General features: G+C 38.4%; 1 protein-coding gene across 4 annotated transcripts in view; it reads left to right on the plus strand.

Annotated features, from left to right (window-relative positions):
* Nucleotides 1–25,748, plus strand: part of NUP93 (nucleoporin 93) — a 1,122,661-nt gene that overhangs the window by 956,942 nt on the left and 139,971 nt on the right. For all 4 annotated transcript variants that reach the window (XM_044081412.1, XM_044081414.1, XM_044081413.1 and 1 more), the window contains 2 exons: nucleotides 20,094–20,138; nucleotides 24,705–24,821. In XM_044081412.1, the coding sequence (XP_043937347.1) occupies nucleotides 20,094–20,138; nucleotides 24,705–24,821 (162 nt within the window). The remainder of the gene's footprint in view (nucleotides 1–20,093; nucleotides 20,139–24,704; nucleotides 24,822–25,748) is intronic.

The following is a 25,748-nucleotide window of genomic DNA, read 5'->3' on the forward strand; positions in this document are numbered from 1 at the left end:
ATCTAGACTGGAAGGGAAGGATTACTCTTTGGAGTCTCTCTTGCCTTGAATGTTTAATTGCATACGTTCTGTGGCTGCATTTCTTCACAGCAAGCAAGTTTTATGCAGTCCTGTGCCTGAACAACTGATTTTCAGCAGCTCCTTTAGAATTGATCTACGTAAATGCCTTAGTTGTATGATTTTTTTTTTTCCTCAGTGTAAGTGTGTAAGTACTGTGTTCATCCCTGCATAATCCTAATCCCCTTCTAAATATGCTGTCTTCTTTTAAATTGTCCTTCATTAAATTGTCCTTCATGTAGAAAAAGTTATGTTATACTCATTTTTACTTTAGCAAAGTTTTTCATCAGGACTTAGTTTTTGGCAACATTTTTGCATTTATTTTATTTTTGTTTATTTGTTTACTTTTTGTTGACTGGATTATTCCCACTAGACTAATGGTCTGTCTTCAGGGAAGACCCAAGATGGTGTCCATACTGACAAGAGGAAATTTAGTTATGGCATTGGGGAACTTCCCCAACTCATAGCATATGGGGATGCTATTGTTGGTGGTGTGTTCAACTTCCTGTTTCCATTCCAGGTGTGTAGGCATCTCGGAGAAGCAGGAAGAAGTATGGTGAATGTATGCAAGGAGAATGTTATAACAGAGAAGGAGAATGCCAATTTGGAGGTAGCGGAGCCTTTACAAGAAAGGCAGCTAAGTGAAGTGGAATATGTGGAGGGGTCATCCATATCTGCAGAGAGGGGAGGAGTGAAGGAGCGGGAGGTTGCCAAACCTTTGCCAGCTTTGGATTGTTTATTCCAGGAGAAGTTGTTCAAGGGAGATGGAGAGAGTCAGCAAGGATGTACTAGTACAACCTTCCAATCGGGAGGGTTGCGGGATGTTTTTTAAGGGACATGTTAAACTGGAGAGTGAGGTGGCAGCTTTGTGGGGTGAAATGGACAGAATACAAGAGAGAGGAGGTGAAACTGATAGATGTTAAGAAATCGTATGCCCAAAAGGTGAAGGAAGTTGAGAAGTAAGTGGAAGAAAAAAGAGGCAGTAAAGAGAAAACTTGTAGTGAAATTGAACAGCAAAGTAGAAAAGGAGCTGGGAAGGTATGAGGTTTGGGATTCATTAATTGCAGCTCTTGGTATTTCGTTTAAGAAGGGAAGCTTTTATACATATAAATAGAGGCATATTGTGACTTTTTTTTTTTTTTTTTGAAACGGACCGGTATATGGAGGAATTTTTAGAAAACTTTGAAAAAAAAGAAAGATTGTAATCCCTGGAATTTGTATGTAGTACAACCATTTAATAGAGAGACAGAAAAACGATTTACTGTCCAATTTCGTACTGAAATTGAGACAAAAGCATTGGAAGATTATTTAAAGACTGTATGTAATGAAGTTGATGGCCATTGTAATGTTGTGAGGTATTGCCAGCTGTATCAGGAGAGGTGAGACAGAGCACATGTGGCATATGCCAGCATGACTGGCTGAAATTTTGTGAATAATCTTGTGTTATTTGGCTGACACATTGATTTGTACAGATACTTGCATTTATTTATTTAAAGTGTATTTTTAAAAGTTGCTTATGTTAAGAAGGCTGCAGCAAAATCTTAACAGAGTTCTGAAGGTGAATTGTGCCAGAGTCAGGTAACTAGATGTGATGTAGTTCTATAACGAGCTAAAGGACGTAACTCTGGCAGCAGCAATTTTTTTTTTTTTCTCTTGCAATCTGATATATAAAAGCTATGTGTCAGTTATCACAGTTCAGTAGTTGCTACTTGTAAGGTGCCGTGTGTCTCATCTTGCTTTGTGGAAGTGAGCATCTCAGCAGTACGTCTTGCCTTCCAATATTAACTGAGTCAACTAGGGACAGTTTCTCTTTAGTTTAGTTGGGAAAAGTACCTTGAGATTAGTTTAGTATTTCTTTTTCTGCATGTGAGATTTTCCAACTGTGTTGTTTTATATTTTCTGTGACTGAAAATTCTGTTTAGTTTAACTAAATATCATGTATTTTCCTGTTTTCTATTTTTATTATCCATTATTAAATATTTTTTATACCTTTTCATTGTGGCTGGTCCTTTAGTGAATATTTTTAAAATCTTGAGAGTATCTGTGCTTATTTCAGTGTCACTGTGGCCTCTCCGAAAAGCCTTACTACTTCGGCCACAATCTGCCATTTATATCAGTATTAATTTGATACAGTATAATTGGATATTCCTTGTAAGAGCCTTAGAGTATTTGGCTGGTGGCAGGTACCTTGTAGTATGGAGAAAGGGGGGACAGCAGGTGAATCTGTGTCAGCCTTTCTGTGTCTGGGTGTCTGTGTGAAAAATCAGATATTCAAGTGTGTGCGCCAGACACTTGGAACTGGGACACGGTGCTCCAAGGTGGGTCTTGTTTGGGATCTGGAGAGAGAGTGTCCAGTCCCAGTGGAGCATGTTCCCTGTGTGCTCTTGAGGGAAATTGTGTTGAATGCAGAGAGCTGTATTTGAAATGCTATGTATTTCAGGACAAAATCTCTCCTGCCAGTATCATAGCAATGAAATTTAACTCCTTCATAGACTAAATAGCCAAGCTCACCACATCCTTCACTAAAAACTCATTAACCCCTCCTAGATGTCATATCTACAATTCCTGTCCTTAGGACTCCAATACCAACTACCCTCCTCCCTTCACCCTTAAACCTGTTCTTGTCAATACTATAAAAAAACTCCTCTTTAAATTAAATTAAAACCATGCTGTAATGCCCCAGACAACCTACCTTCTAACTTCAAGTTAGATGCAGACGGTGTATCTTTCCACATATGTATTCTAATTAACTGGTCCATCCAAGAATCCTACATACCCCTCCTCTGGAAAAAAGTCTTTATCATTCATCTCTAAAATTCTTGAAAGATGTATTCATCTGCAACTTTTGCCTTACCTTTTAGACAACCATCTACTGTCCCCAACTCAACATGGACACAGCACCACCACAGCCTTCCTTTCCTTCCTTGATAACATTAATCAAGCTCATGACTCGGGTAATATCATATCTGCTCTCCTCCTAGATCTATCCAAGGCCTTCTATACCATTTCCCATAGCCTACTCCTGTCCATGCTCTTTCAACTTAACCTTTCCTCCTCCTCCATCAATTGATTTTCTAGTTATGTCTCAAACGAGCAGTAGGCCGTCAAGTGGAAAAACTCTACCTCTTCCTACCTCGGCACCCTGACAGGTGTCCCCCAAGGTTCTTTCTTGGGTCCTTTACTATTTAACATCTTCATTAATGACTTTCATTACTGTATCCCAAATGCTAAACTTGTGCAATGTGCCGACAATTCTATCATCATATGCTCTGCCTGATCTCTCCCCAAACTCATGCATATAACTCAGACCACTTTCCACTGCACTTGAGACATGGATGTTAAACAATCGCCTAGCTCTCAATGCATCTAAAACCAAAAATGTGGTCTTTACCCCATCCAAAAACATCGGAATAGACAAAAACTCCTTCTGTATCATAAGCCAGAACCTGATTCCCATCAAAATAGTCCCCCACACTAAGCTTCTAGGTGTCCTTATTGAAGAACATATAAAGTTTAACATTCACCTTCAAACTAACATCAAGAAAACTCACCAGTAGCTCGGAATGCTTTATCGGCATAATCACCATCTTACCTCTTCAACTAAGCTTACCCTCTCTACCACTTACCTCCTTCCTTCTTTCATGTCACCTTTTAGTCCAAATTGGCATCCTGCTACAATAAGATCTCCAAGTTTGCCACCAACTCCAAATCCTCTTCTCACCACTGCAATGCCTTACACTCTCTGATCTGGCTATAGCTCCCAAACTATCTCCTTTATGTCCAGCTCTCCACTGCTCACAAATTTATTTTCAAGTCATCCCAATGCCCCTCCCTCTCCTCTATCCTTACTATGCTTTTCCTGACTGATCTTTCAGGTCTAATAATCAAAATCTCCTTGAAGTGCATAAACCATTACGTACTCCTGGGCAATTTCTAGTCTCTTTCTCTAGCAAGAAAATGGAACTTGCTTCCTCCCCATATCCGAACTACCCAGAACCACTCCACTTTTAAGACCTTGCTCCACTCCTACCTCCTTCAACTTGGGAATGTTCCTTCTCTCACCCCTCTTAACCCTCTCCAACTTCTTGTCAACTTTTCTCTCTCAAGATTCTGTCACCAGCCATGCTCTTTTCCTTCATCTCTCACTTACAATTACTAACTCCCTTTTTCACCTTGATAGTATAGTAATTGGTATTCCACATAACTCAGAATGCCCATTGTTTCATGTTGGTTCAATATCTATCATCATGGCATACTATGCAAATCCTTTTGCTTCTGCCACTACACCAATATGCCTTCATCAGTTCCTTAAGCTGTGTATAATTTTGTATTGAACAGTACGTTGTATTAACTCCTGCTGACTTTTTTTTTTGTAAGAATTGTATGGATTAATTCTGTTGTAATTCCTGTTGATTTTTATTTGAATGTATGTACACGGAGCTTTTCACCCTGGGCCTCCATTGAAAAAGGGCTCATCTCGGCCCAATGGACTTTCCTGGTTAACAAACTGCAAATAAGTAAATAAATCCTGTCCTGTTTTAGTGACCTCCTCTGTGTCAGTGGTGAGGATTGAGGCTTCTTGATTACTGGCCTGGGGTAAAGAGGAGCCGTCACAGACATTACAAAAAATTATGATAATAGAGGACTGTGGACTGGGGGATGGGACTGTGGAGTGATTTTGAAAATGGAAAATGAGAAACTTATACACATTTCAAGTGAAATAAATGTAGATGGAAACATAGGTTATGTTAAATACAGGAGACAACCAAAAACATGTTATTTTGTGGAAAAGGCAATCATTTGATTAGCAATTGTGATTAAAGAAATGTTTTAATTGTGGGAAGCCAGGGCATGAAGCTAAAAAGTGTGATATATGTAAAATATGTGGGAAAACGGGACATGTATGAATGGATTTTGAAGAAATGTAGAAGTTAAAGAACAAGAACAAATGCACAAATCATAGCTAAAAATGGTACAGAAAGGAATAAAGGAAACAGGATATTTGGATCATTTAGCTATATGGGTAGAAATGCAAAATAAGGAAAGATATATAAGATTAGGTAAAAGTGTTTAAGCGACTTAATGAAACAGATTTAGATAAGGAAGGAAGAAGAGATTAACCAGTTATGGAGGGATCATGTAAACAGAGTTTTTTTTATGAAAATTGGATGGATTGATGGATGTTATAAAAAATGTTTTTTTTTTACAATATCAAGTAATGAGAAGAGGAAAGAAAATATAAAATATATAATTCAGGAGATGTTTAAAGATATAATACAAAATAAAGATAATTATTTTTTTGAAAAGGAGAAGAAGATATATGAGATGAATTAGGAAAAGATAAAAATGTTGTTCAAGCAAATATTTTGTACAGGGAAGAAAGGAGGTGGCACTGTATTTAAACAAGCTTGTTAGAGAAAATGAGAGCATCATAAGGGTATTGAAGAGAGGAGAGAGTGTGAATACTCAAAAACAGATACTTGAGGTAATAAGGGAGTATATAGAGAATATTTTTCAAAAAAGAGAGAGAAGAAAAGCAGAGGATTGAAAGTTAAGTGAAGTGGTAAGTAAGAATATGGAAAAAAATACAACTGTATGAGAACTTAATATAATTTGAAAGGAATTGCTATGGAAAAAGCTAGGGAATAGATGGTGTTGAGTATCACTTGTATTATAATATGGAAGAATGGCAAAAAGTATGTCTCATCAGGAGCCTTCTGCAGTGGGTGAATGCCTATCAACTCCATGATTTGTACCTCAAAATTTACTCTTATCCTTTATAAAATCTGAGGATTTTGACAAAATAGTGATAGTTAGTAATGGCAGACATTTCAGTGATGGACTTATTTTTTTTATTAAACACTGTTAAAAATCCTTCTGGCCTGTCAGCTTTCCAAGTGAACAGTGTTAACACCTGAAAGTGTTCCCAATTTTGTTGTACCTTTGACCTTGATTATCTTTGGATTTGTCTCTGATTCTGAAGACGAGATTGATTGAGACCTTTAAGTAACTGGATGATTTCCTTTTCTGTAATCCCCATCTCTGCTTTATTTGCACAAACCGCCACCCCACCCCCCAGGAAAATGTATTTCTTCTGCTAGCACAAATTTTGGGCTCCCTCCATCACTCTTTTTTTGTTTTTGTCTGCTGCATACATAGCTCAAAGCTCGATCTTGGTATTCTTCCTCTTAAACTACCTACTGTTGATGTCTACAATATTTAAGCCTTAAATGTGTTTTTGTGACTGCCAGATCATGAAGCAGGACCCACACCATTACTACCTCTTATTCATGGGAAAGAATCATGATGTCCCACAGAGCACACACTCTGTCACAACTATCAGCATTTCACACTGTTCTAGGTGTCATTGTTTTAACTCAACCAGTTGGATACACGAGCAGTGAAGCTGAAAGCTCACCTTACTCCATTAAGAATAGTTGGGTTAAGAGTGGAGGGATCAACAAGAGGGTCCCTCTTGCACTCACAGACCAGGAACATGGAAGGTGGAGCATATGAAGGTTGAATATAGGTCCCATTCTCCTGCTAGCAAATCTGTCCCCCAGATGGCCTTGTGGCCAAACTTCCACATAACTAATGACTAATGAGTGATTAGGCATGTACCTTTCTACTGCATCCATTCCCTTAAGGGGAGTGCATCCCACGTCATCAGCACCATGTTATAACATTTGAATGTTTGGCAGGCAGGATGCTCCGTAAACATCATTGACCATTTGAGCATGTTACCTGCATCCTAGAGGTTTTGCTGAGACTGGTTCTAGAAAGTAATGAATTATGTGAACTTCCCATAACTTGGTATTAGGATATTTAAAGACCTGGTAAGAGAATGCCCATTGTATTTAACAGTACATGGCTGTGGTGAACACGTATTTTAACAAGAGGTAGGAGAATAGGGTGAAATACAGAGTGGAGGAAGATGCACACAGGTGGATTATATCTTATGTAGAAGGGCCAGTCTGAAGGAGATTGGAGACTATAAAGTGGTGGCTGGGGAAAGTAGGCCGCATAGGATGGTGGTTTGTTGGATGACATTGGTGATCAAGAAGAGGAGGAGGAGTGTGAGGGCAGCACCAATGATCAAATGGTGGAAACTGAAAAAGGGTAATTGTGAGGTGGAGTTCAGGGAAGAGTTAAGACGGGCACTGGGTGGTAGTGAAGAGTTACCGAATAGCTGGGTAACTACAGCAGAGCTAGTAAGGGAGATGGCTAGAATGGTGCTTGGTGTGACATCTGGAAAGAGGACAAGGAGACCTGGTGGTGGAATGAGAAAGTACAGGAGAGTATACAGAGAAAGAAGTTGGCGAAGAAGAAGTGAGATGGTCAGAGAGATGAAGAAAGTAGACAGGAGTATAAGGAGATGAGGCGCATGGCAAAGAAAGAGGTGGTGAAAGCTAAGGCATATGAAGAGTTGTATGAAAGGCCGGACACTAAGGAGAGAGAAAAGGACCTGTACCGATTGGCTAGACAGAGGGACCGAGCTAGTAAAGATGTGCAGCAGGCAAGGGTGATAAAGGCTAGCGAGGGAAAAGTACTCACAAGCGAGGAGAGTGTGTTGTGCAGATGGAAAGAGTACTTTGAGGGGCTGATATATGAAGAGAATGAGAGAGAGCGAGAGAAGGTTGGATGATGTGGTGATAGTGAATCAGGAAGTACAACGGATTAGCAAGCAGGAAGTAAGGACAGCTATGAAGAGGATAAAGACTGGAAAGGCTGTTGGTCCAGATGTCATACCTGTGGAAGCATGGAGGTGTTTAGGTGAAATGGCAGTGGAGTTTTTAACTAGATTGTTTAATGACATCGTGGAAAGTGAGAGGCTGCCTGAGGAATGGAGGAAGTGTTTTGGTACCGATTTTTAAGAATAAGGGTGATGTGCAGAGCTGTAGTAACTACAGAGGGATTAAATTGATCAGTCACAGCATGAAGTTATGGGAAAGAGTAGTGGAAGCTACGTTAAGAAGGGAGGTGATGATTAGTGATCAGTATGGTTTCTTGCCAGGAACGGGCACTACAGATGCGATGTTTGCTCTGAGAGTGTTGATGGAGAAGTATAGAGAAGGTCAGAAGGAGCTGCATTGTGTCTTTGTGGACTTAGAGAAAGCATATGACAGGGTGCCTCGAGAGGAGTTGTGGTATTGTATGAGGAAGTCGGGAGTGTCAGAGAAGTATATAAGAGTGGTACAGGATATGTGCGGTGAGGTCTGCGGTGGGAGTGACGTATGCGTTTAAGGTGGAGGTGGGATAACATCAAGGATCAGCTCTGAGCCCTTTCTTATTTGCAGTGGTGATGGACAGGTTGGCAGACAAGATCAGACAGGAGTCCCCATGGACTATGATGTTTGCAGATGACATTGTGATCTGTAGTGAGAGTAGGGAACAGGTGGAGGAGACCCTGGAGAGGTGGAGATATGCTCTAGAGAGAAGAGGAATGAAGGTCAGCAGGACTAAGACAGAATTATGTGTGTGTGAATGAGAGGGAGGATAGAGGAATGGTGAGGATGCAGTGAGTAGAGGTGGTGAAGGTGGATGAGTTTAAATACTTGGGATCAACAGTACAGAGTAATGGTGAGTGTGGAAGAGAGGTGAAGAAGAGAGTACAGGCAGGATGGAGTGGGTGGAGAAGAGTGTCAGGAGTGATTTGTGACAGACGAGTACCAGTAAGAGTGAAAGGGAAGGGTCTACAAGAGGGTAGTGAGACCAACTATGTTATATGGGTTGGAGACAGTGGCACTGACAAAAAGGCAGGAGTCAGAGCTGGACATGGCAAAGTTAAAGATGTTAAGATTTGCACTGGGTGTGACGAGGATGGACAGGATTAGGAATAAGTATATTAGAGGGTCAGCCCAGGTTGGAAGATTTGGAGACAAGCCAGAGAGGCAAGATTACGTTGGTTTGGACATGTGCTGAGGAGGGATGCAGAGTATATTGGGGAAAAGATGTTAAGGCTGAAGCTGCCAGGTAACAAGAAAAGAAGGTCTAAGATAAAGTTTATGGATATGTTGAGAGAGGACATGCAGGTGGTTGGTGTGACAGAGCAAGATGCAGAGGACAGGAAGGAATGGAAACAGATGATCCGCTGTGGCGACCCCTAACGGGAGCAGCCGAAAGAAGACTAATGCAGGGGAGGAGTTAAAACTTCAAGGTATGTAAAAACTTCCTAAGCTGCCATAGTCAGTGTTCTGTCCCGTTATGCAATGTGTTGCAAAGAGTCTACAGATCTTTGGTGCTCTACTTCACTTCAGACAACAAAAATGGCTTTAAGCTGCTTTTTTCCGTATGACTAAGTAATTTTGCCAATTCCAGAAATGCACAGTATTTTCTACTGTTATGCTATCTGCTGTTAGTCCCCAGGCTTTTAGCTTTTTAGGGGACTTTTCCACATCCCCCCTTCTTTTTCTTGGCAGAAGTTTGCCTCCCCCTTTTTTTGGAGCCAAACCAACTTTGTTTTTTGGGGGATATTTTAATCCCTTTTTTAGTAATTGTAAGTTTTTGTAAACAAGAAACATCTTTATTAAATTATCATGTGTGACATAAGTAGTCATACATTTATATAAATGTAAACAAACCATATTGGCATAATTTTAGTTGCAAGTATACATCACAAACAGAAATTATCAGAGAGGAACCCCACCCACTTTAATTTTCACCTCTGATCCCTCATATATCCTCCTAATCAACCTTATAATTTTATCAGGGTATGTAAATGCTTCTGTTATCCTGCTCATAAACTCCCAGCTTACTCCATCCAGGAAATGCTTTCTCTGCAGCAAGACCCACCAACAACAGTGGCGTTTTCTTACATTCTGCTTCCCCCTGGATCATCAATGTTCTGTTAATGTTCTCAAATGTTTCTCTCCTCCACTAAACCACATTCATCCTTATCTATCCATTTTGGCGTCGTCTTTGCCACATTCCTTTGGCCATTATAGACATAAACACTTTGTAATCATGGTTTAGAATTGAGATTGGCCTGTATGAAGCTGGATCTGATGGGTATTTACCTTTTTTAGGTATTTTAGGTATTAAAGCCACCACTGCTTTCTCCCAGGATGTTGTTGCTTCTCCTCCTCTTAAAATACTGTTTAGACAAAACCTTCCAGATTTTTCAGTTTTTCCATCCTGGCTTCCAAACTTTCACAGGAGTACCATCTATTCCTGAGGACTTTCCTTTGGATTGGTTATACATCACCATTTGATCTTGTCTCCTATTCTGTTAGTAATTGAGCCTCATCTACTTCTAACCTTGGCATATTTAATTCTTCTATAAACATCTCTGCTTGTACCTTTTCTTGATTTGCTTTATACAAAAGATTTCCAGTACCTCTACAGGATCTCATTATCTTTCTTGTTATAGGCTCCCTAAGCTTGGTGACAACCCTTTCTACTTTTGTTGCCTGAGTCATGCTAAAAGTTTTTGTGCTCTGGAAGTACTGTCATAAAACAGTTGCTTAACAGCAGTCTTTCTAAACTCATGCATATTACTGAGTTAATCCCTTAATCTCTGTTTCGCAATCTGCAAATTGCTCCTCTTGTTCTGTGAGATTTCTCCTATTATTTTGACATTTGCCAGCCCCTCTAAGTAATTCTTGTTACTTCTGTAGTAGTTGTAAGCTTTTGCCATTACCGTAATTGTATACCATTCCTTTAGAAAGTGTTCCTGCAGGAATGAAATCCATCTACAGGTCTGACTGGAGAGATGAAATTGGCAAGAAAAACAGAGTAGTATTGCTGAAACTGAATTTATTCTCAGGGCTTGGCAAGTACCTTCACGTAGTACACCCTGTTTTTACAAAATGTCACCAGGTGGCAGTGATATATAGACTGTATTTTATATATAATGGAGAAAGATAACTCAAGAAATAAAGACCTGGTACATAGATTCCGGAATAAAAAGTGCCCACTCTTGGTGGTTGTACACAGTGCTGCCAGGAATGGAAAATAGGCAGTGTTGAGTCTTCAAGACATGGAAACATTCCTTCCATAGGGTTTGGCAAGGCTAAGGTGAAAGTTCAAAAGCATGAAGAGAAAAAGTCTAATATGACATCTTTGCTTAGTTTAGCAGAAGCATTTCAGAATGGAGTTGGAATGGAAATCAAAAAAGTAGACCTGAATCCAGCAGCAAATGAAAATGCCAAAAAACAAAAGAAAGAAAAAGGGCCACAAGAAAAGGAAAGAAAATCGGAAAGTCCACAAATAGAGGCAAAAAGTTTGTTGAAAAGTGGGAGAAACAAACAAATGCAAGTTCTTTAAAACAACTGGAACATGCACATCTTGTTGCTTGGTGTGATAGACTCGTGGCTGAGGGTCTGTATACTGAATGGCACAATAATGTGACAAGACTGTTGCACTGGAAATTGTTCAAACACTACAATATAGAAGTAGCTGAGAAGAACTAAAAACATATACCACAAAGCATTATCGACAGTGATGGAGTTTGAATCATATGGGCTCACCCAGTACCAACACACGAAAAAATAAGTGCAAGAAAAACAGTTGCAGTAGTCCAAGAAAAAAATACAAAAGTAGCTTTAATTGTTTAAATTAATTGAATCCGTGATTACAGTGTCTTATGTACTGAGAGACTCAGTCATAAAATATCAGGTTTAGTATAAACTTGAGCAATTTGGAATAAAGATACCCAAACAGTTCCAATAATGGTAGGAGTAACAGAGGAATTTACAGTCTCACTTAATATGCTAATTATACATGTATCTCCATGTGAACTGCAGAAGGAGGCAATTCTGTATACATTGTGGATGCTGATAAGTGCACTCTTGACAAGGACTGAAACAGTATTAATTTTATGAACTCTAATCGTACAGTGACTTATGAATGGGGTCCATTTCCATCATGGCATTTATTAGAAACCTAAAACATTTGGAGAAATTAAAAAAAAATGCAGATTTCTGCTTTGCTGTGATGAATATAATAGTCACCAGTGTCATATTTGTTTGACAGTTTACCAGTTTCTCCCTTAAAAGCCTAAGTAATCAACGTATGCTTTATTAATTAGAAAAAATGCTCTCTAGCCAAGAGAAAAGACATTCCACCTCTTCGACTTTGACCATTGATGTTTCTCACAACCACCACCACCCCCCCCCCCAAAAAAAAGCATAGAATACATAAGCAGTCCAGGCCCAAGCCACTTCCATCCTCTCCTGTATCCGTCTTGGTTCAACTAAAAATAAATGATCCTGTTCATAAAGTTGCAATTCAAGTGGTCAAATCTGAATCTGTTTCTTTGCAGCTTCTCTAATTTGTCAGACATTAAAGCTTACAGAGGAATTTCTCAGATTGTGCTTCAAGTCTGTTATAGCTAAAACTACAACCTTTATGTCAACCTTAATTTAGACTATGACAGGCTGACAGCGGCACTATTGATGGTTAAGAAGAAACTCTTTGATAGTCCCTTCCCATACATGTTCTGTCCAGGATAGAGTTTCCTTTGCTGTCTTATTTCTTCGCTTTCAAACACCAAAACTTTCCTCACCAATCCTAGTATCATTGGCACTGATTTCAAGAGTGCTAGTGTCAACCTTTTTGGTGTCAGGATCAACGCCTGGCCTAGTGTTGAAGCCTGAAGATGTGATGTTCATATTATCATAGTATTTGCTTGGCATCAGTGGCCATGCCATTAGATATTCCCTTGGCAACAGTATTCTGTAGGCTATCACTGCAGATACCATTGATTTTTGAAGCCCAAGGGTTTCTTTGCTGATGGGTATCCCAGTGGCTTTTGTGTTGGTGTTGGTTCAGTTTTGTACACCCCTGCAGTACTCAGTACCAGGACTCTCGGCACTGAGCTTAATGCCAAACTCACATTTATTACTGTAGTGGTTACCCCCAACATCCTTTTCCACCATGATACTTGCATGTACCAGTTCCCGTAGAGCAGTCTTATACACAGACCTGCTTAGTAATTTAGTTATTTATGGAAGAAAATTTTAAGCTTCTTGATAGACAGGCACTGCCACATTTGTCTGTTGATGTTTTGTATGGGTTTGACAAACAAATAGTTTTAATTGTTATATTATAGTTTATTGATTAATTCATTCATTCATTTCTCTTTGTTGACTGGGAAAAGTCCGACTGGGTAAGACACATTTTCAGCAAAGGCCCAGGGAGAAAAGCTCCACATTTAAGTTTACACATGATGCACATTTATACCTGTTTGGTAAAACATCTGTATGTGAGCTTATTTACTTGATTTTTTTAAATATTTCTTACATGAACATAGCAGTTTAACACAAACAAAGCAAGAGGGCAGTTAACATAAGTTGGCCAACTATTGAATAGAAAAATAAAATACAGTAATAGTTAATGTATTTATAGAATGATGGCTGCAGGAAAAAGATCATCCTGGAGTGTTTTTGAGGTTGGTAATACTTTACAGACCAGCAAGTAGTAATGTAGCTTAAAAATTGATGAGAGATAGAAAAGGAAACATTATGAAATGAGCAGGATGATGAAGGAACAGAGGAGGAATTGTAGTTAGTGATGGAGTGTGAGTAAGAGGAGTAGTTTAGGAAATTAGTTCAGTATGAGGAGAAACCAGGAGAAGTAATCTGAGTAAAGCTAGCCAGGTGAGCAGGAAGAACAGAGCTATCTTTGGCATAGGTCCTGTTTAAGCAAAATTTTGAAAGTAAGTTTTCTATCTGTTTTATCTCTATGGAGATTTCATTCCAAAGTTTTGACATATAATGGGAGTAGAGTCTCCAGCAGTATTGAATGCCTTTACTGTGGTACATAGTAGGGGATGTCTTTACTGGTACATAGTATCAGTTTATTGCTAGAGTGAGGGTCTCTACTGGGTGAATAGTACACGAGTATTTTGTAATTCTGGGCATTTGTCTGGAGAGTACAATAGGTTGTGGGCAATGATTAGTTGAGAGTATGTAAACTGGTTTGGGAGTTCAAGCCAGTTTAATTGTTTTAATGCAGTGAAATTGTGTTTTAAAAGGCTGATTGGTTGCAAATTTTGCTGTTTTGTAACACAGGATCCATGTGGTGGTGTTTGCAATGCATCTGAGAAACCTTCTATTATGTGAAATCTCAGAGGAGTCATTGCACTTCTCTAGAGAGGATAGATTGTTGCATAAATTTGAGAAGATTTATGCATCTAATAGAGCAGCAGTATGAGTTCAAAACTATAAGGTTTATAGGTTGTTTTATCAAAATACCACTCTGTAAAAGATTTTGGAGTTGCTTGATTCTGTGCCCTTTTCCAAAGTGAATAATGGCCTAGCTTCATGCATTAACTAATTCACTACATTGGAGCACTTTTTAGTTTGTCCTCTAATTTCCAATAGGTATGGCCTGAGGTTTTGAAAAAAAAAAAAAAATGAAGTCATGACCTCACAATTCAAACAAATGTTCACATTTCTGGAACCATGTTGCTAGAAAACTGTAAATGGCAAACTGTTTAGCACAAAGTACTTTTTACAGAGGTTTGACTAATTGGATTATAAGTGTGAAATTGGAATTTATAAGTCACAGTAAACATAGTAAATAGTTTTTTGTAATGTTGCATAAACAGCTTGCAATATCTGTGTAACCATTCAGGGAACACAATTAATGCCAGCCGCATTTTCTTTTTACAGATGTGAACTGTCATGTGTGTCTAAGCAGTTCTCTGTCTTAATGAGATACTTAAAGAAATATGAAATGTATTATAAATAAATAACATATAAATAAATAACATACAAATTCTACTTAATATCTCTTCAGTTGCACTACACTGTAGTTAAATATTAATATATTTGTGTCTGCCATTGTGTAATCTTTTTAAGATGAAATCTTCTAATATCTTGGAATTAATGTAAATCGGAACAAGGAATATTTGATGCTTAGAGGTGTCACTAGGATGCAAGTATAGAATGTAACTATGGAAACCCGTGGAGGTATCAGTAGGTTGTAATGAGAATGTTGTATCTGTGGGTCTGCAAGCATTTAGATGCACTGCACCTTATGATAATGTTCGTGCAACATATTTCTGGCTAATCATGCGTTTGCCATTTCCTTGCATGACAATAATACAGGTTTGCATAATTACAGTCTGACTCTCAATTAAGACTTATCCTGTCCTAACTCAAAGGTTATATTTATTTGTTTACGGAAGAAAGTGTTGAAACTCAAGCTGCCTCAGTTTAGATATTTTACTTATATTCTTGTAAAAGAATGGTCTAGCCATTTAATATATAATGGATTCAACTAGTGGTGTCTGGTATATGTTGTTTTCCATTGTAATTCAAATTCATATTACTTTAATTCACAGAACATACTTCCTTCCATGTTAAAGGGTAATATCTGAACAATTAAGCTGAAGATTGGTGGTTTTATTGCATTTTTGATAGCTCTGCATTTTTTCTTGACAGAATAGCACAATGGTATTCTTCTTCTTCTGGCTTTTCCCGATTAGGGGTCGCCACAGCGGATCACCTGTCCGCTCATGATTGGCAGTGGAGTTTTACAGTGTCGAGTTGCCAGCCTGGCGCCCAACCTTCCACAGAAGGCACACACATGCACACACTCACACCTAGGGCCAGTTTAGAGTGTCCAATCCACCTATTAATCTTGCCTTTTATGTTGGCTTTATTTGGCATATATTTTGTTAATAGTGAAGTTACCCAAGTAGGCCTTTGTCAGTACCTTCTAAGGTTTACTTAGTCTGCTGAATTCCTTTGCCTTGTGTTAGGTACAGAGATGACAGAAGTTTTCTATTTATTTTGTAAGTTCACAGCATTACTATTTTAGATGCATATCCCAAAATCTGTTTGTCTTTGCAAATTTAAATGATTACAATATTTGGTATATTATTGTGACTGAGAAATATTATTGTATCATCCTGTTAAGAATTAGTAAGCATCTACAGATTTCTTCTAGTGGATACTGTGTTATATTTTTGTGATTTCTGAGGCACAAACTTGGTTTTCTTGTGCTCATGATGTTTACTGCAGACTGTTGATTAAGCCTTGTGTATATTTCAGCATTACAGAACTGTAAAATGACAAGTTAAGTACCTGTAATGATCATACGTCATACCAGACTCTGCTACTAACTGCCCATTATATAATAAATTATGGAGAATAGCATTGTAGCTTTAGTTTTTCTTGACATATTGAAGTCAGCCACTGAACATTTCTAAGTCGTCATCTTCCTGTCGGGAAAAAATAACTAGTGCATAAGATGTGACCCAGATGTTGTAATTTACTGTTGCATCGACTGTTCTTGAAACAGGTAGTGCATTTGTAGATAAAGCATACTTAATCGTAACAGCCGATCACAGACATAATGTTGTTACTGTGATGATAAAACTCCCAACAAATTATTCCCCACTGGCAGAGTTCTGTTCTACAGTAAAATATTTACTTGGAACAGGTTTCATGGAAGACTTTCTTGGTATTGTCTATAAGGAATTTATTACAGTAGCATTTCAAAATTTGGGGTTAATCTTCTAGATCATTGTAGGCTTGACACCCTTGCATTTCATACTATATCTTGTAGGTTGTTAGTTTATTCACCTTGCTAAGTATGTTGATTTATTGGCAGTGCAATATTTCCCAGCTAAAGCTGTCTGTATTACAGAATGTTTTTTTATTTAAATAACATTGGCATATTACTAAACCTTCCACAACCCAAAGGTCAAGTAGTTTATCAGAAAATGGATGGATGTCACTGAATTTTCCTTTGCATCCTTCCAGTATATGTTGCACACATACAGGTATCATGCACTCTGTATTTGTCAAACATTCCTTCTTGATTATGCAGTTTAACAATGGTCGAATATCTGGGTGTCAGTTTACATCTTGGATAACTTAAGACCTCCTAAGACCTCCTGAGGATCCCTTTGACTTCATTCATTCCAAAGTTACCTGTTTAATCCATTCCATGTTTTCAGGAGAGTCAGAGACTATCCCAGCAGTGCACTCAGTAGGTGCAAGAAAGTTATAGGAGGGTATAAGCCCATCTCAGGACATACACAGCCTCAGCCACATCCACAGGCAATTTATAGGGTTAGCAATTAACCTACACCACATCTTAGGGATGTGGGAAGAAGTAGGAACACCCACACCCATATGGACACTTGGAGGATGTGTATATTCTGCACAAGACACTGCAGCAGAGAACTGAACTGGATTAACAATTGCTGTGAGGCAGCAATGGAAACTATTGCACAGTAGCTGGGAAAAATGAGTGGTGGAAAGAAAAGCCAAATGTTATGATTTACTGGTACAGTAACTATATTACCTCAGAAATCTGTTATAAGTATACTTATCCACAGCATATTTTATCAGATATCAAGTACATCACAAAACCACTGTTCACAAATATTGCACATGTTCGTATTAAGAAGAAAACTTAGTTTATTTTTAAATAAAACAATCTTTTATCCAGGGATATGAATAATGAACAGATCTTGAAATAGTTTTAAAATATTTAAATGTAATTGCTAGTTATTAAGAAACATTTACTGGCGTTTTGTTAATCATATGCCCATTGAACAATATATAAATAATTTATTGTATATTTAGAATGATTATAAGGAAAGTTCATGGTGTTAAAAATTGCTTCTCCTTTATTCTCTGTTTAAATAACGTACTGCCTCAAGTAGTACCCTGTTGGGTAATGAGATTGTTTAACTGTTCAGTTAACTGAAGTGTTAAAGTAACCATTTTGGTTGTATGTTAACCTGAAAGGCTGGTAGGCCAGGGTGCTAGTTTTGTATTTTTGTCTATGTGGATTATTCTAATAGTGTTTGATCCTTCAGGAAAAAATAGTCTGAAGAAAGGTGGATGCAGCAGCTTGAGTCTCATACTTGTCTCTCAATATTCTGATTGCTAGGATAAATTTGCTTCTCTTCTGCCTGATGTACAGTGAGTATTATTTTCCACATTCTACTCTCTCCAGTGTGGTTGGGTATAAAACTGCTCAAGAAGAGCTGTTTCAAAAAAATGGTAGATTTAGAGAACAGAGCACTCCACCAGTGAAAACTGTAAGGGACAGACTGTATTAATTATAAGAAAGCACAAATAAGCAACTGGACTGGTATTCTAGAGCAGGATTTGTTAATTGAAAGGACACACCATGTATATGCTCTGGAAATGAGAAATCAGCAAAGACCTGTGTTAATAACGATGCAGTAATACCAGCAGAAAGAGTTGATCCTGACAAAAACTGTGACAGAAGGGCAAAATATTAAAAACTGGAGACAGTATATTGTGGAACATAATCACTGTAAACCAGGCAGAAGAGAAGCAAATTTTTTCCAGCTGTCAGAATATTGAGAGGCAATTGTGAGATTCAAGCTGCTGCATTCAGCTGTCTTCAGAATATTTTTCCTGGAAGATCAAAGTTACTTTTTATGCAGAACAGGCCAAGAAGGAAATACAAAAGTTTGTCCAACAAAAAGTGAGCCATCAAACAGAAGGGGACTTTGCTTTTATTCTTTTGATGATAAAGCTCATAGAGAGACTTTGCCAGTGAAACATTTTCCAATGTTTCAAAGGAAAATACTTGAGGGACAGACAGAAGAAAACACAGGATTTTTTGGGGTTGGAAGATTGAGATGAACAGGAAGAACAAAACAACACTGAAATTAGTGAATAAATGTGAGTCTATAAAGCATCAGTCACATTTGAGAAGTTACAGAAAAAAGTGACTGAGAAAGTTTGGACTTTAGTTGGCTTTGTTAAATTTCTCTAGGGACTGAAAGACATACCCCCATTTCATGTCATTAATGTTTGGAAGTATACTAAAATGAATAAAAAAAGTTACTGTAAGTAAAAAAAAAAAATGTTATTTGTATAAGACATTTCATTATATAAATTTCACGTTATATAGTAAAGCCTTTTAAGTGATTGCTATATGTCATAAAGATGCTAAAGCTAGTAAGTGTTTTTTTTTTCTTTTTTAGTTTTAAGAAATGTAGGCATTGCAGTGTAAAAAAAAAAGAAAGGATAGACAAAGCAATTTTAAATTCATTTGCTGCAATATTGGGCTGTTGAAATGAGGGATGGGGTGTAAAAGCACACTGATTATAATATATGTAGAGTTGATATGTTTTCTCTTATATTTGCATAGATGAATGTCTGGATTAATGCCCTTGGCTTAATCTAATACATTTTTTGTAAGCATGTGGGCCTTAAAAATGAAAGGATATGTGAATGCAATAGAAAGCTTCGTGTGACTTCAGGCTTTTGTGAATCTTATATAAAAATAATAAATGCACACCATTTTATTGTTTTTCAGTACAATTCAGGAGATCCTGAAATGACACAAGAAGTATGGAATTACAAAAATCAGAAAGCAGGGAGAGTACATGTAATAATATTGAGTGCTTCCGTTGACACATCAGAACAGTTTCAGGAGACTAATATGGGGTGGGCGGGTTGTACGAGATGTAAAAAGTAATAGCCATTACAGTTGAGAGAAACATACCCCTGAAAGGTCACTCAACATAAAGTGATGTGAAGCTCAGTCCACAAGGTTGGACAGATATTGAGGTGCAGCAGCTCCAGACAAGGAGGCAGGGATGTTCTCTGGGTTGACAGCATATGGTAGGATGGAGCACTTGATGGCAGCTATCCTTTTCATAGTCAGTGAGAAGAACGCTCATTCCTGTAACAGAAACTGCCATTTCATCAAGTCAGGTTAAGTAACACAGCAGGATATGATAATGATGCAGAATAGCTGAAATGCAGTGAGTCAGTGTACTTGTGCTTGTGGTCCTTTTCAGGTGTCAGATGAATGTCTTGGTTCTAAAATGACCGCACCACATACAGTTTGTACATCTAGCACATTTCACCATGCATCTGACAGAAGTCCATTGCACATGTTGAAAAGCTATCCAAAATAACTTGGAAAAGTTAGTAACAGAGAACAGCAATGCTGTTCTTCAAACTCAAGTCAAACAAATGAATTTAAAATAATGTTTGCATCTTATTTTAACTTGTGTAGAGTTTAGGCTTGTAGTCATACTAATGTGTATTCTCATTGGTGTTATTTAACATTGTTTTTTCTAGTTTGATATGCTCCTAGGAAGACTGGAAAGAGATGGAAGCCGCAAGGTAAAGATAACAGTTATTACTGTACTTTGTATGTTTCTGTACAAGTGAGATGTTTGGTCCTTACAACAAGCTTGTAAGAATATACATCTGATTTTTTTTAACTAATTTCTCCAGCTAGCTTCAGTTTATGGAAGTAAAACAGTCTTGCATCAGAAATTATACGCTATGCTCCCATGCCCTTGGCAGCCCCCCAGCCCTACCTCATGTACACACACCTCACTAAACTGTAGGTGAGGGACACTAAATTCATACAGTATGACAAGTATCACTAGTTATCCTTTACCAGCAGAAGTGATATACACGGGTCTATATTAGAACACCGAACATTCAAAATGTTGAGTGATCTAATATCGAACCCTACCAATCGAAAGTACCAAACATTGAACGTTCAGAGCAGCACATTTTTTCCTAGGGAAAAAATTAGCTGTTCCAAAACATACACACAACACATGCACACCAAATAAACAGCAATCCACACACATACACCTAAAGTCTTACACCTAACCCTACACTAAACTATACACTCGCCACTATCCACTTACCTTAACCCAAACCCTAACCCTAAGGTCCGTCACTATCGCACACTCACCTCACCCGCACCCTAACCCTCATGTCCACACAATCACACACATACCTAACCCGCACTCAATCGCACACTTACCTGAACCGTAACTTTCCAACAGAGCGCTGAAAATACCGAAGCAACAGAAACGGACAACCAAATTCTTTCCCTAGGAAAGAATTCGGTTTTCTGATTCTTCGATATTTTCAGCATTCGCTGAAAATGGGTCGATATTAGAAAATGTTCGGTGTTCACCCATATATACACTGGTAGCATGTTAATGCTTTTTTGCATTCTCCTTTGTATAGCATATGGATGGATTGTTATGGATGTATATGTAGACATTTGCTGAAACTCTTTGGAGAATTATCAGAGCACCAAAAACATTTCTCCTACCTTCTTCATGGAACAGATCAGTCATCGAATGTTTGATCTTTCCCATTCAATATACACACCAACATACTTTCTTTGAGACCTTATCGTATGAATTATAACACAGTCATGTGAAGCTTTATTCCAAAAGTTTATTTCACAAAATTATGGTGAAATTGCCTTTTAAGATGGAGTGGTGCAAACACAGCATGACATTTTGTGGTTGTCCAAATGTCTAAAACAGAATTACTGATAAAGGTCAGTGCTATGATCTCTATTTAATCTGACAAATCTTTGCAGTTAACTTTCTGACCTTTTGCATCAGTTCCACTCCCCTTAACTGACATTTCGTAGCAAAGTTGGTGTGACATGGGCGCAGTATTTTGCATTTGTCTACACCAAACCTGATCTCTCACGTTTTACCCCACTTGGTCAACCTTTCTATATCCTTTCTTAGACTCTTTTTCCCTGTCTCTGCTTTGACATTTAATGCTGTGCCGTCAGCCAAGAGTGTGACCCCATTTAGTGTTCCCCCTTAATTTGAAGTAAAGGCTGTGCACCCAGGAATGATCTATGTGGACTGTACTTGTTGCTTTTATAATTTGTAATATTGTCCCTCTCAGAACAGTCCTCTAGGTCCTACTGTTCAGCCTTACAGTGGTCAAGTTCCTTGTTCTTGATCCTACTCCTAAACTCTCCCAGTCATTTTAGCAGCCACCTGCATGGTAGTAAGTCAGTTGTTGTCCAAACAAACCACATTTGCTGCTACTCTCCTGTCAGTTTCTCCTGTAACCCAGTCATATATCTGGATCTGTTTTTTCCTTCTCTTGACAATTTCTTCTGGTTATAAACTCATCTGGGCTATTCCCCTTGGAAATTGTCCTCTAGAAATACACCTTTCCTCCATTGTCCCTTAGGTATTTTTATCTTATTTTACAGTGTCAATTTGAAGAATCCTTGGGAATAAATTCCTTTGCTTTTGGGGGGGCATCAAGAAGAACTAGATGTGTGGAGTCAGGACTCTGTGATCTAGGGACTAGATTCAGCTCTAAGATTAGAATGGAAGGTTTGTTAAAGTAAATAGATGCCTTGCTTGCCTAGATGACCTTGAGTGTAGGGGCAGAAGTCTTAAATGTCCATTAGTTTTTACATCTCAAAAATGCATTGTTGTAGTGATCACCTCCCATAACTATTGCTTTAGTAGTTTTTAATTTTTTTTTTATCTTTCTATCCCCATACTTTTTCACTTTCAGGACTCCCCCAGTTGGTCTAAATCCATTTGATTTCTCATAGTAAGGACATGTTCATTACTGTACAGGGGGAAGAACTGTCTGGAGGGTCTGTCATACATGCAGTTATGAGAGTTGCTTGTACTCTTGCTAGCATCCTGACAAATTAATGCATTTCAGTAGGCCCTAACCTCAGTCCCTGATGGTGACTTGGGCACCTGCATCACTGCATGGACTTAAATACTCTCCTCTCTCCATGCATGCTCACTCTCATGACCATGCCAACAAAGGTTACCACCACCAGCCTGGGTAGCCACAGCCGTATTCTCCTGTTTTCTAGCTCCCTGCTAATGTCAGGCTCCACTTACTCTGAGACTGCAGAGCCAGCGAGTAACCACTGCACTCTCCAGGATAGAACCATACACTGCTCACTCCCATCCTCCCCTGACTTGTTCCAGCACCTGAACTGTTAGTTAAACTCTGTTTGCCATGGTCACAGTTGGGACTTCATCCCCCTTCGCTACACAGCTAGGCTTATTACCATTTAATTATCTCTTGGTTCCTTTGTCACAACCAACCAGCCTTTGCTTATGCACTATTCATAGCAAAAATGTGATCAGGTCAGCATCAACCCAAACATGCTTAAAACTGAAGAAGAAGATTGAATTTTGCTAGAGACTTTGATTGTATAGTATATCAGACCTACTTGTGCTACCACTGTAGAGGCATACAGTTTTCTCTTCACTTATTTATTGCCGTTTCTCCATGTGGTCCTTCTACAGATTTTGAAAATTAACTGCTGTGTAACCCTAACCCTTCTTATACACTTTCTGGCACACTGTATGCTGCTGCTTTTGCATTTACCCAAGTCTGTTTAGCATGTGTGCAGTTGTAAAGAAATCTTAGTGTCTCTGATTAGATAATGTACTGTAATATAACAAGCAGTGAAGAAACAGTTTTGAACAGTCCTTTCTGTAATTTAGTATATTTGTCTTAGTTGTTAATTTGGTTCATTTGTCCTTATTTACTTAATGTGCACTGTAAACATGCAATTTCCTTAATGATTGTTTCTATTCTTTATTTTTAACCATCTTACATTGTATTCACCTCACTCCCATAGCACAGAGGGATGGAACCCTGACTGCTACTCAGGTGACTGTGGTTTGATTAATGGCCCTTACAGTCAAGGAACCAGCTGTGAAGGGAAAGGTGTGGATGGGGCACGGCCTTCTTGCCTCTCCCAGTTAAGTAGGGGGGGGTGAGAGCTCTGTCAGTGCACCGGTTGCTTTAGATTTCTCCAGTGGAGACTGGGGAAACCACACCTGTGCTTGAAGATGGCAAGACTTGCTGTTTGCTGGCATCGCTCCCGTGTGGAAGTGAGGGGTGATCAGTGTGGTTTGCCTGTTGCATTCTCCCTTCCCTCATGGAAGACTGAGAGTGAACAAGGGATGTAGGGCTTAATTTAAAAAAAAAAAAAAAAAAAAACTCAAACCATCTCAATGGCTCCTGTATGATGACCCCTCTTGGCCAGCTTTCATCCTCACTGATGAGAGAAAGAGTAGGTCAGGTCATCTGGACAAAAGGGGTTGATGATTGGGGTCTGTGTCACATAATCGAACTTCCAAAATTTCAAACACCATATGTTCGAACTTGGAAGTTCAAAATGTGATAACTTCGAAACCTCAGAACAGTGAATTTTTTCCCAGGGAAAAAATTTGCTGTTTCGAAAAATATACACACAATATAAGCACACCAAAAACCTAATAAACCTACACTAAACCTTACATACACAACTATTTATGCACTAACCTTAACCCAAACCCTAACCCTAAGGTCTGTCACTATTGCACACTTACCTTACCTGCACCCTAACCCTAAATTCCATCACTATTGCACACTTACCTTACCCGCACACTAACCCCAACGTCCATCACACTTACGTTAACCCATTCCGTAACTTTCGCACCACAGTGGAGAAAATGTCGAAGCTGCAGAAACAGCCAACCAAATTCTTTCCCTAGGAAAGAATTCGGATTTCTGCGGCTTCGGCATTTTCAATTTTTGAACTTCCCTGTTTGAACTTCTGGTGTTAGAACATCTGGAAGTTCGATTACATGACATAGACCCTGATGATTGGCGGGCAGTGGAGGCAAAGTGTGCAAAAAAAAAAAAAAAAAACAGTCTTACATTGTGTTAGCTGTGACTTTGGTTGATGTTTTATCATTTCCCAGTTAAGAAACAAAAATTAATCAAATATTTTATCTAAAACCTTTTGAAATGAGTTAGAGTTCTAAAATAAATATAATTTAATTTTATGAGAATTATTCTAATGTTTTAAACATAGATACATATTTTGGCTAATGGTCTTTGTACTGTGTACCAAATATCTTTTTGTTTTATCAGCCTGGTGTAATAGATAAGTTTGCTGGTGACACCAAGTCCATCATCAGTAATGTTGCTTCTGTAGCAGAGAGCAAGGGATTGTTTGAAGAAGCCGTAAAACTTTATGATCTCGCTAAGGTATGTATTGAAGAGCGTTAGAATTTCAGTATATGTGCAGTTTATATTAATGTATACTTTATTTAAAAAAAAAAAAAAGGCTGTGTGGCTGTACATATATTATGCATAAGTAATTGGTTGTGTATGTGAAGTATGCATGAACATATTACCCTTTTGGTTTCATGCAGCCCCGTAATGGTTTCCACCTGTAGAATGGATTGCTTTTAACCATATTTAAAGTATTTTGTTAACTCTGATCTTGATTCTTTTTATTTTGCCGTGTGGAAACATTAGTGCAGTGGTAAAGCACCCTCTAGACTAGCCTGTTCTGCCACCTTTCTGTTATAAATTAGGCTTTTTTTGAAGGCATGTTTTTTTCAGTAGTCATAGGAGCATAAGGGACAGTATTCATTACTTGAATAAGAGAGTCTTGTGGTATAAATGCTTTTTGAATCTCAAAATCAGACACCATCTCCTGTACTCTTCAACTTCATTCTAAGTCTTAAATGAAGAAGTCAGTACTGAAGTAGGTATGAATTTAAAGGAAATAGCCTGTGACAGTTAGTGGGTGAAGCCTAAAACCATATTACTGGTGGATGAAGGAGTCGAGTGAAATGGTAGATACAGAATCATTGAAACATAAAACCGTTGTAGAATGAGGGATGTGGAGACAAGGAAATGGGGACAGAGATGTGATGAGTCTGTCTTTGGTGATTTTGATAAGAAGCAGGCAGTTGGCTTTATAAGAGACTGATTTCTCTTTTGAAGAGAAAATTAAGGGTCATCATTTTATTTATTTAACATTTGTTTACCTGTGAAGTCCGACTGGGCTAGTTGCCCATTTTCAGTGGAGGCCCAAATAGAAAAGCTCCACATAACTGTACACTGTATAACAGCACAAAACTATACAGATGATAAAGAAAGCATAGTCGACATTGGAATATTATT

This window comes from Protopterus annectens, chromosome 8.part0 (assembly GCF_019279795.1).
Source record: "Protopterus annectens isolate FY-2018-M chromosome 8.part0, PAN1.0, whole genome shotgun sequence".
Classification (NCBI taxonomy): domain Eukaryota; kingdom Metazoa; phylum Chordata; order Ceratodontiformes; family Protopteridae; genus Protopterus; species Protopterus annectens.